Here is a 12,500-nt window from a genome sequence, read left to right on the forward strand (position 1 = left end):
CTACAGAGCAAAAATGGCTCGGGCCCGACAAAAACTGGAACGGTTCCAACAGTTTTTACAAAGAAACAGTGAACTTTTATCCGTTCCGCGACGGGTCCATAGGACCCTATGGACCCGTTGCGGAACGGATAAAAGTTCACTGTTTCTTTGTAAAAACTGTTGGAACCGTTCCAGTTTTTATCGGGCCCGTGCCATTTTTGCTCTGTCGTGTAAACGCCCCTTTAAATAAAGTTCCTTTCCTTTTTATAAAGTACCTTTAGTTTTATGCTGTCTCTTGGGACCACACATAATCAATCTTGCCCCTACTGCGACGAACTACGTAGAACTGTGTGATCTTCCTTAGTAAGAACGCTCTAATTCACGTGTTTAATTCTTATAGAGCAAACTAAGCAAGCTAAACAGTTTTAGTTGCCGACTCTTTTTAAGTGCTTTCTGGTAAAAGTTTGTCATGCTATTTGGATAGCATTTTAAGCTAATCGAAGGTTATGCAAATTCAAATCATTGGTCCAAACGTTTGTTTTAAATGACAGGAATTAGCGCTTTGTATTTCGAAAACCAATAGCGCTATACTATTGAATTCTAGTTGAATAAGCGTGGCCGGCTTAAATCTCCGCAAAGGAAAGCGCTAATTTGGTTGCAATTTTTTTGCCTTGTCCACTATAACATTTTAGGTCATTTTGGTTGTTTGCGATTGGCTTTTATGAGATCCTCTTGTCTGTTTGTGATTGGGTTTTTGACCTCATATTATGACTTTATTCCGCTACTCGCTTGATCTTTACTGTTTGATTGCTGTGCTGGACAGAGCTCTCTCTTCAAGACAGACTATTCACCGCCAAAAAAGATATGACACAATACTATTTTATCGTTACACATGCGCAAGCGCTTAATAGTTTTTCCCCGCAAATATTTGCAAGTGTTGTTTCACTTGGAACAAGGGTTATGGTGTCTCTTTGGACCAGCCATGCTCAAACTTGCCCCTAATTTATGCCCACACCCTTCTCATTCTCATTGATAAAAAACCTTCGTGTGCGTACGGGACTTGAATTGAGAGAGCTTCTTAATGGCCAAGTAAGGTCAGTTTGACCAGAAACAGATCTCAGTTCGATTGAACTAACGCGTTCCACTGGCAGACTAGTTGTAGTATGCGCTAATTCAGACCCAAAAACCGCTAATCCGGGCCATGTCGCATAAATTAGGGTTCAGCTAATGAGATGCAGGTCACGTTCGTACACTAGGGTTTTTCATTGATGCAAAGGCAAAGGGGGCGTGCATAAATTAGGGGCAAGTTGAACACGTATCCCATGTCGAATAAATTAGGCTTAAATGAGGTGCGGCAGAAACAATGCGTTACATTTGCGTACAGGCCGATCCGGCGTGCCAGCGCTAAAAGCGCCCTAGGACTCGCGTAGAGGAATTGACAAACAGTTGAAATGAAATCGCATGGCGTGTCGGTTCCGTAGCTTTTCATTTTCACACTCTTGTTCTGCTGTTTTCGTCAATAATAAAAGAAAATAAACATTATGAAATCAGGAGACAGGTCATTTTTTCCAATTAGCTTTAGTGTTATTAATTCAATCCTGTCAGTCTGATTTGCATGAAAAGCGGACAACGCTAGGTGATATGCGAGAGCGTTATTTTTGTTGATTCTTTTTGTATTTTCAGCCATATTTTTGTCTGTCACCGCCCTAACGGAAGGACAAACTTGTTACTCCGACCATGTGTTGACAAAGACTTTCGGGATTATATCATTTCAGGGGTAAGTTAAAAATGTAGTTTCGTAATGAAGCCAAAATATGAATGAGCTGTTAGTTGTACAACATGATTACCAAGCCAGGAAAACCATAAAAACAAAACCCAGTAAATCAATATATCTATGATGTTAATACATAAAATGAAATTCAATGTATTTCACGTGCGGATTGAAATGAATTTTGAATTGTATGAGGTAGTAGCGAAAAACTCCTGCAAAATAGACCAGTTTCGTATTCTAACGGTTGGACTGGATCTAGCATGAAATGGAGGCTAATACAGGCAAATCTTTTCAAATGCAAATTCATTTGCCCGCATTAGTCTCCATTTCATGCTAGATCCAGTCCAACCGTTAGAATACGAAACTGGGCTATTAAGCCTGAACAGAACTCGAACCCAGACCTCTGCGATGCCAGTGTAGTGTTCTACCAGTTGCAGGGTTAGCTACATAATTCCCAAAAAATTGTCTAAAATTATTTCCGGAATTTCCCAAACATAAGCTCTAAAAATCTTTTAGAAAAGTCTAAAATTATCCAAAAACTCTTTAAAATTCTTATAAATTTCGTTTCTTATAGCGATAGAGCAAGAAACAATGAGTTGTAAATCGTAAAACATCATTTATTGTCAGTGTTTAAAAGTTGCAGGAACATCATCTTACATTTGCTTATATATGTAGTTATCTTTCTTTCTCAACGAATGTCCTATGTAAACTTTCTCTTGAATCTACATGAAAAAATGGCGTACAAGACTTTAAGGTAAAACCTTAGCACTGAACCTTCATCTCAGAGACTCTGACCAGCTCCTAATCGGTCACTTTCATAATAACAAGAACAAGCTCCGCAAAGTATATCCGTTGTGCTGCTTTCCAAATCAACAAAATACAAAACTATCAATACGTTGCATTAGCCTCCAAATTAGCTACTATTTATACGTCGCATCAAGGCTGCCTCAAGATAATCTTTGAGGGCCTCATGCTGCTGGTCCCCAAACATGGAGACCAGCTCTACAGCAACTAATGACGGTTGTACGAGAACCATCTTCTGCACAGGAGCAGCCCAACATGGTAGATCTTGCGCGGTAGCTTTCCACTAAGGCAGAGTATCAGTCAAGTCGTCGAAGAATCTGCAAAGTCTGCCATATTTGCTATCAAACAAGGATCAGGATTCCGAAACTACGGTGAGAAACCGCTGCTTAGATGCACTGTAGGAACCCTTTTGGTGAATAGCCGCTGATAAGGAACGGATATGAATGGACTGAACCATCTCCTGGTAGGTTGGAATACAAACAAAAACGTTTGGTAAGTTTGCCAGGTGAAAGTTCAAACACAGGCGGCCCAGAGTCGGAAGGTAAACAATTATAAGGATTTGTATGGGAATCTTGATAACAGACTGAAAAAGATATTTACCCGCAAAAGTTCTCAATAAAAAAGCCGTACTTTATTTGTCATGGTGAATTTCTTGCTTTTTGTGTGGTTTTTTGCCTGATTGAATGCGATTTAAGCGACTTCTCAAATTCCCGAGTCGTCACTCTTCCCTAAATAAAGGAAAGGCTGGCAACTCATTTCTAACTTACCTCAGATCTCGCCGAAAAAATTCACACTTCCCCGGCATCAGTCACGCTCAAACTCCGGCGATGGCTACACGGATAAATTTACTTCCCCTTGACCAAGTTTCAAGGTCCAGCGAGTATCCATTGCTGAGAAACTGCGAAAAATATTCAAATTTTCAAACTCCTTCGAGGCTCGCTAACAACCAATTTTGACACGGCTGGTCAACGGTTCACCGAGCCTCCATACGGTGAGCGCAAACCTACGCAAGTGTACCCATAGTTGGGCAGAGCAAAACAAATCCCAGACTCGTCCCCAAATACCTGCCTGGGGTCATGTTCGAGTTTCTAAATCGGCGAACGATATTAATAGTTCCACACTGAAACCTTAAACACAGCTCCCATCGCTTTGGTTGCCCCACCGCATGTTATAAATCCGGATTTTCATCGAACTCCATAAGTACTGAAGCTGTTTGGATGGAGTTTGAAACGCAGTCGAAGGTATTTACGAGTGTATGAAACACAATCCTGTTTTTCATCCGTCAACAACTCATATTATCATGACTGCAGAAGAAATTCATGTGAAAAGGTCGCTGCACCTTTTCAGCCTTTTGGACTCATTTTTCTGTTGAGAGTCCAGGGAAAATGCCATCGTTGAAATCATCTGTGCTTTGTTTTTGCGCTTCCAGTTGCGTTGAAATGTTCAATATTATTCCTCACACCGGTGCATCAAGCGATACCGATCGAAAACCAACAATTATTACTCGGAATACCTGAAAGGTATCCGAGTTTCAATTTTTGGACAGTGATTTCTTTGGCTCAAAGCAATTCACTTAACAAAACTATACTTTTTCTAACAACAACAAAAAAACAGCCGTGGTGTCGAGTGTCATCGGACGAGGGGATTTTTGCACGCGCGAGGCTTCAAACAGCTTCAGTACTTACGGAGTTCGATGAAAATCCGGATTTATAACATGCGGTGGGGCAACCAAAGCGATGGGAGCTGTGTTTAAGGTTTCAGTGTGGAACTATTAATATCGTTCGCCGATTTAGAAACTCGAACATGACCCCAGGCAGGTATTTGGGGACGAGTCTGGGATTTGTTTTGCTCTGCCCAACTATGGGTACACTTGCGTAGGTTTGCGCTCACCGTATGGAGGCTCGGTGAACCGTTGACCAGCCGTGTCAAAATTGGTTGTTAGCGAGCCTCGAAGGAGTTTGAAAATTTGAATATTTTTCGCAGTTTCTCAGCAATGGATACTCGCTGGACCTTGAAATTTGGTCAAGGGGAAGTAAATTTATCCGTGTAGCCATCGCCGGAGTTTGAGCGTGACTGATGCCGGGGAAGTGTGAATTTTTTCGGCGAGATCTGAGGTAAGTTAGAAATGAGTTGCCAGCCTTTCCTTTATTTAGGGAAGAGTGACGACTCGGGAATTTGAGAAGTCGCTTAAATCGCATTCAATCAGGCAAAAAACCACACAAAAAGCAAGAAATTCACCATGACAAATAAAGTACGGCTTTTTTATTGAGAACTTTTGCGGGTAAATATCTTTTTCAGTCTGTTATCAAGATTCCCATAAAAATCCTTATAATTGTTTACCTTCCGACTCTGGGCCGCCTGTGGTTCAAATTGCTCTAAAATTCTCGGAAATTGTCAATTTTTTTCTAAAATTGCCGAGGGTTTCTAAAATTCTTTTTGATGTCTAAAATTCCCAAAAAAATTCCAAAATTATGTAGCTAAGCCTAACCAGTTGAGCCATCACGCCAACTGGGAGCTGTTTGTTATGTGGGTTGATCATAAAACCGGTAAATGAGTCAGAGATTACAGTTTTATTGAAGCCTAATAATTTAGCTTCAAGTATCTTAGTTGTTTTAGACATTTTGCATCAAGTGTGCGTTGCAGTAACTAAAGAGAACAGTTGTATCCTTAATACTGATTTCATTATAACACAGTGATTCAGAAATGTTATTGCGATTTGAAACGCCCTGATTTGAGGTTGGTATCGCTATGCGGGTTAAAAGATGTCTGCTAAATGTTTTTTTTTTTTTAAAAAGCATTTCACAATGAAATATGTCCAGAAATGCAGGGAATCGCAAGAATGACGAAATAACAAATCTTTGAAGAGAGAAGGATCGAGGGGGCCTCATAAATGTAACAGAAATTACGAAAGTAACGAAAATAGCGAAGTTTAAAAAAAATTAAAACTCAGCAAGAAGATTTTGATTGGTTCAAAGCGTTGAGTGGAATGTTTTTAGCTTTTGCGCCTCAGAGCTAAAAATTACTACTCGGAATACCTGAAACGTATCCGAGTTATAATCTCTGTGGACTTTTTTCGGTGCAGCAAAATGCACAAAGAATTTCAGGTATTCCGAGTAACTAGGACGCGAGGACTTCATTGGTTAAAAGATATGCGTGATAACCCCTTGCGAGAGGTTGTAATTGAAAATATAAATGTTTTTCAGACGCAAAAAAAACTTGTGAACGCACGAACCTAAATTCTGGCAAAAGAGAAACACGACGAACACGAAAGCGAATGAAAGGATCCTGGATAGGAAATTTTTCCGTCAATCTCAGTGATATCGGGCTAAACCGACTGAAATTGTTGCAAAATCCACGTTATCTCTATGTTTTGTTAATTCGTATTGCCATGCGTGTCAAAATAATTGAGTTATTTGGTAATTACTCGGTTGACTTTGTTCTGTTCAGCAAAATGGACAGTAGAATTACGAGGCGGTGATTTCTTTGGCTTAGGAGCAACTCACTTGACGAAACGATACTTTTTCCATCAACAACAAAAAACAGCCGTGGTGTCGTGTGTCGTTGGAGAGGATTTCTCGTAGTTACTGAAACAAGGAATGACCTACAACGATCTACAATGACCTACAATGAGCTACAAGGAGCTACAATGACCTGCAATGACCTAATTAAATGACTTACAATCAAAGAGAAAAAAAAAGAGGATCAGAGGTAGCGTAAAACATCCATTGTACGTAGTCACGCCACGCTTTTAGTCCGTTACAAGACAGCCCAAATGACGACAGCACACCTGGCCTCGAAGGCAGAAATAAACTGCAAAAGACCCTTAGATGGTTTTCCTTTGTTTTACTGCGATTTCGATAATTCTGCGGAAGCTCATCTTCAAGCGCTAACGGCCAAACTGCGTTTTGGCTTTCACCAATCAAACGAAATCAGTTGATGCATGACATAATCTACCAATCACTGGTTCTCACGGTACATTTGTACATTCGAACTCGACGCCTATGGAAAGCGATGGAATATGTGCGCATCTTTTTTACTGAAGAACCTCTAAAAAGATATCATAATGGTATTCGAGCTGTGTGTCGATCTTCCCGGCTATGTTCGGGAATTTGATTCAGTGATGGAAGCCACAACGTAGTTTGGCACTCAGCACTTGAAAGTGAGATTCCGCAGAATTATTAAAATTGCATGCAGTACAGCTAAATTGAAAATTAATGTACAAATATCAAGGTTTTGCTTTGCTTGGCAACGATAAATTCTTCATTAGAGCAGGAAAAAATGAAGAGAAGATTATAAATAAGGTACTCTTGCCATGGTGCTTTGTTCTGTGAAGAGTGCTCAATGAAAAGTTTAAACCTGCTCATTTTCAACCATTTGGAATCATTTTGCTAAAATGTGCAGTCAGCGCACTAGGACAGTACACACAGTTGCCGCATCGGTGGTTCCCTTGGACAATTGTCCACAAGATACAAGAAACGATGAAGGAGTGGATAGAGAGCTCTTCATTGGAGAGTTAGAGATTAATACAGTGGATGGAAAGGCCTGGCACAGCAAAGTGAAAGTGGGTGGATAACTTGTCGAACTGGTGCTGAAGCCGATATTATACCTCCTCAAATTTATGACAACCTATCAATGCGGGATTGCTGGAGGAAACCAATGAAGTATTGTCGTCGTAAGGCAACCATAGGGCTGTCCCAGTTGGCATGGTTAGTCTCAGTTGCATGCACAGTGAAAGAAAAGACTGTGAATTTTTATATTTATGTCGTTGATTTGCAGTCTGTCCCTATCCTTGGATTGGAAGCATGTACCAGGTTCAACCTGGTAAAGAAGATTGACAGCTTCACTGCAAGCTTGTCTTCGAAGAGAGGCGATTCAAGATGTCTATGAGAGCCTTAGCCTGTGTACAGACCGCCCCTCCCCTCAAAAAAAAAATTGGAGAGGAACGGTCTGTGATTTACCGTTAGTAATCGTGTTCCGGAATAATTTTGCATACATTATTTAGTAATCTACGCTGACCAAAATTTGCGTGGCTCATATTTCGTTTGGAGTTAAATTCTCAAAATGGTGGCCAATGGTAGATTTCAAACGTGCATCGAAGAGCGTCTCCGATAGTTTTAAGATACCTTGGCTTTATAGCATAGAAGCACTCTTTAAAGGAGAGGATGTATTTGCAAGTCTTCCAACCAGGTACGGCTCTGATCTTCAAAACAGCACAGGTCGTTGCCGATGAGCTGTTATTTTCCTCGGTGTGTACATTCTCAAATCTTCCATGGCATCACGCTTTGTAGATTGTACTTGAGAATGGCTAGACTGGTTGGGATTACATTGACTGGTAAGGAATAGCGGGAGACGTTTTCGAGTGGACTATCTTTCACCTCGTGAAGAGCGCTTTCGTTTCTTTTGCGCTGACAATTCCTACAAATGTACGTCGAATCGATTTCCACTTTACACTCCATAGATAACAATTCCGCTCGTACTTTAAAAGAAAAACCTCTTTGACAATCAAAAAGATTTTTATTCGTATTTTGTACCGTGCTCGAAGTACACACGAACGAACTCATCGTAAAATCTCTCACGGTGGTTCTCACGGTGTTGTTGTGGAGAAATAAAAATAAAAGCCAATCAAAACTCGTTGTTTCAATGATGTAATGATCGATGGGTAATAACCAATCAAATCATTTTCCACACATTCCAGGAAAAATCACGTGGTATGGAACACTATTATCAACGGTAAATCACAGACCGTTCCTCTCCGATTTTTTGTTGAGGGGAGGGGCGGTCTGTACACAGGCTATGAGAGCCTCGAATGTGTGCCGCAAGAGTATCATATTGAGATACAACAAGATGCCACTCCAGTTGTACACCCGCCTCGCAAAGTACCTTTTAGCCTGCATGGCAAACTGAAGGAAACTCTAGATCGTTCACACATGTCCAATATACATGAACTGAGTCGGGTCGTCAATTGCTGTTGACGGCCGGACTCACCGGATGTCGGGTCGTAAAGTTTAAAAAGGAAGTAAGATTTACTGCCGGAAGTCGAACTGCCTGAGGTAGCTTCAAATATCTCGACGGATCTTGTAGGCTCGACTTCCGCCGCTCACTCGAGTTCGGGTATCCTCCCCGAGAAGAGACGGCTGGACGCGTGAGCGATAGATTGTGTCTGTGACGTAAATTCAAAATATAATTTATGCGAAGTTAATAGTTGCGGGGAAATAGCATTAGACATCCCAAAAACACTGATTTTAAGAAAACAGAAATTACATAACAATGCTTAAAACGTCTGTGCGAAGTTTCCAGATGATACGAGCTTGAGTTTGTGGTGAAATGATCGATGATTCAACCGGCGAATCATCAACGAAATCTTCGGCTGCTTTAGCTGTCAGTCGACCTCATCGGCCCCCTCGTTTTGCCAGCAATAAACTCAGCAGTACTTTCAATTGATCTTGAGGAATTTTACTTGCTCTTACATTAGCCAAGTATGAGGAGAAAATTGCAATAGCAATGCATTTGAAAACCGTATTTTGACCTTGGCACCAACTGGAAAATCAGTGAAGTTTGCGAACTCAGGCGGTAGAAAACGACACAATTACCATTCTCCAGCTTCTCGAACACTTTTTGTTGTCGCAATCTTGGATGTTTCCTATCTTGAAGCACTGTAAACCTCGAACAGGCCGCGTCAAAGAATGCCTTCGCAGCCAAAACATATAATTTATGCCAGACGGATTTGTGCAGGGGAGTTTCTGATTGGCGGAGATTAACAATGGCTCACCTCACGCGTCCAGCCGAGATTTCGGGAGTGAGCGCTGGCTTATTTCCCGAAATAGCGGTTGGTAATCGAGCCTACGGATCTTGACGATCCGATAAGGTCGTGACGACCCGTCATTTGAAAAGTCGACCCGACTTTTGAAAGTGTCAGGTGGTGAGAGAAAAAAAAAAACTTCGATGAACAAAGGAGGCTGTGCTGCTCAAAAATGTTGTATGCTTCGTTCTCAAAGAGTAGCGACTAAAATATCGATATACGCGTAGAGAATTATAAACGTCGACCAGAACAGCATTCACAAAATGTTGCGAATATGTGTCCTTTAGGGATACCCTGACAACATGCTGTTCAGAAACAGCAATAATGACTGATTGTAATAGCGCTCCGAAATGTTGAATGCTTCGTTCTTAAACCGTCGCGAAATCGGCGTACACTTCCTCAAAACATATAGTGACTAAAATATCGATATACGCACGGAAAATTATAAACATCGACCACAACAGCAAGCACAAATGTTTCGAATGTGTCCTTAATACCCTGACAACATGCTGTTCAGAAACAGAAATAATGACTGACTGTAATAGCGCTCCGAAATGTTGAATGCCTCGTTCTTAAAGCGTAGCCATGGAAGTGTCAGGTGGTGAGAGAACGAAAAACTTCGATGAACAAAGGAGGCTGTGCGGCTCAAAAATGTTGTATGCTTTGTTCTCAAAGAGTAGCGACTAAAATATCGATATACGCAAAGAAAACTATCAAAATCGACCAGAATAGCATTCACAAATGTTGCGAATGTGTCCTTAATATCCTTATACCATGTTGTTCAGAAAGAGCAATAATGACTGACTGTAATAGCGCTCCGGAATGTTGAATGCTTCGTTCTTAAAGCGTCGCGAAATCGCCGTACACTTCCTCCAAACATTCAAGCGAAGCAAAAATCGCAGCAAGCTTCCTAAAAGCATCAAAAAATGGTGAATGGTTCGTTCGTTCGTAGCGAAATTAATACCCAGACAACATGCTGTTCAGAAACAGGGATAATCGGATTGACTGTAATATCGCTCCGAATTGTTGAACACTTCGTTCTTAAAGCGTAGCGAAATCGCCGTACGCTTCCTCAAAACATCCAAGTGTAGCGAAAATCTCCGCAAGCTTCCTAAAAGCCTCCAAAAAATGGTGTCACATGCTTTGGCGTTTTCAGTGCCCTCACCTTTACTGGGCCAAACTTTTTATCCAGGAAACTTTTTATCTAGGATTTTATTGAACAGTATTCTTTTTAATGAATGGGGCTATGGGACTTTTCCCGTAGTTATTGACTCCAATTCTTGATTGGTTCCATTTTTGCGCAGTAGTAAGCTCAGGCAAGGCAGCATTATTGGGTTTTGTGCTAAAACATTTCAGGGGAAAAGTCGGCATAAAGGAAATATTTGCTGGCAAATAGGATTTTTATGCTTCTTCTTCCCATTGTGTAATAAGTTTTTAAATAAACACATTTACACGCAAACCCCATGACTGTTTCGAATTCTTCAATTCCCAACGCAAAGTGATCCCATCAAAACAGTTACTGATGAAATGATATATGAAATGGATCATATATCAACGGCGGATATGAAATCAAGTGAAGCTATCCTGAGCTATGATCCTCGCAGTTATGAACGCAATTTTTCAGGCTTCTTTACGCAATTGCAAAAATATGCCTATATCTACCGTTTAAATATACTAAAATACGTTTAACAATGCTATGTTTAAGTGGTTTTGAGCTATATTCTCGTTGGGTGCCCCTGATTTCATATATCATTTCATCATTGATTCATTCCTCACCGGAACATAATGGAACCCACAAATGACCAGCTCCCAACGTCAGTGGCTTCATAGCTCAGTTGGTTAGAGCATCGCACCGGTATCGCGAGGTCACGGGTTCAAACCCCGTTGAAGTCCTGAAATTTTCAGGCTTCTTTACGCAATTGCAAAAATTGCGTTCATAACTGTGAGGATCATAGCTTAACTTGAAAACAGTTACTGTTTATTAAAGAACGACAACTCCTATGATACTGCAACGAGAAAGTGGCTGCTAACACGGAAACAAAAATGCTGGACAAATTCTTTCCCAACAACTACATCCTTAATTCACACAGAAGCAATGTTATTTGCAAAATCATTACTTCCTATGTAAGAACAAAGGGACGATTATAGCAGCATTTTTAGTTTCTTTCAGCTTAACGAAGTCACCAGCACCAACACCGTATCCTAATGACTTGCGGTTCTATCTTTAATTTGGAAAGTCAGACTTAAAATTCTACTACCTTACTCTATCATGTACGAATTCTAAGAGTTACGTTGGAAAAACCCCTTCCACACCAGCACTCATTAAAACACATACGCCCAAAAAATGTTCAAACAACGGCCCGCATTTTCCACCCCACGTCCGGCGTCAAGAAATTATGCATTCATGCAGAAAATCCACAAATAAACCGTAAACCAGCACTATTGCTGAAAAACAGACAAAAGTAAATAAAGAACTTCAAAACTATTGCCCACTATTAATCACCTAAACGAGTCGAAGTCGTTAACAGATTTAATCTCTTCATGAAAAACGGAATGCTGATCTGTTGGAAGAACGCAGCATAACAATTCATTTCATGAGTTTTACGTCCTTTAAATCAGTGTACCCCAAACGGCAACGTCGCGTTGTCGCTGCATCCTTCACGGTCACACGTTTCATAAAAACCCCCAATAAAGTATATATTTTCTGGAAGCTTAGGAATTGTAGATTCCGATTATTAGTTGATTTAAGGCAAGAAATAAAAACCTTTCCTAAAATAGCCCTCATTTTTCAAAAGTATATAGTTTCACAAATTGAGTTCGTTTCCGGTCAGAATTTAACCGGAAACTACGTTTTCTTCACACCTTGATCTAAGAAACCGTGTCAGGGAATTTTGATTAATTGTCTGTTTTTTTTTTTTTGTTAAACTTTCAGTTTTTATAAGACACGCAGTAGCTTTTCTTAAATACTCATTACTTTCGAAGGAGGCAACAAATAAAAACTGCCCGACACGGGTTTTTTGCCACATTATCGGGCAACATTCTTGCCAAATTTCAGTGAAAAAGGATGAAAACTCGCTGTACACATGCGCCTCATTCGATGTAATTTGCATTTGAGTGTTGAAAAATAGTCATTTGTGGACAGCTTCT

The 12,500-nt window shown here is 40.5% G+C and overlaps 1 protein-coding gene across 1 annotated transcript in view; it reads left to right on the forward strand.

Annotated features, from left to right (window-relative positions):
• Window positions 1–12,500, forward strand: part of LOC138029343 (uncharacterized) — a 39,813-nt gene that overhangs the window by 13,659 nt on the left and 13,654 nt on the right. Inside the window, exon 2 of the mRNA XM_068877080.1 lies at window positions 1,663–1,756. Coding sequence (XP_068733181.1) covers window positions 1,663–1,756 — 94 coding nt within the window. The remainder of the gene's footprint in view (window positions 1–1,662; window positions 1,757–12,500) is intronic.

This window comes from Montipora capricornis, chromosome 13 (genome assembly GCF_036669925.1).
Source record: "Montipora capricornis isolate CH-2021 chromosome 13, ASM3666992v2, whole genome shotgun sequence".
NCBI classification, from domain to species: Eukaryota; Metazoa; Cnidaria; class Anthozoa; order Scleractinia; family Acroporidae; genus Montipora; species Montipora capricornis.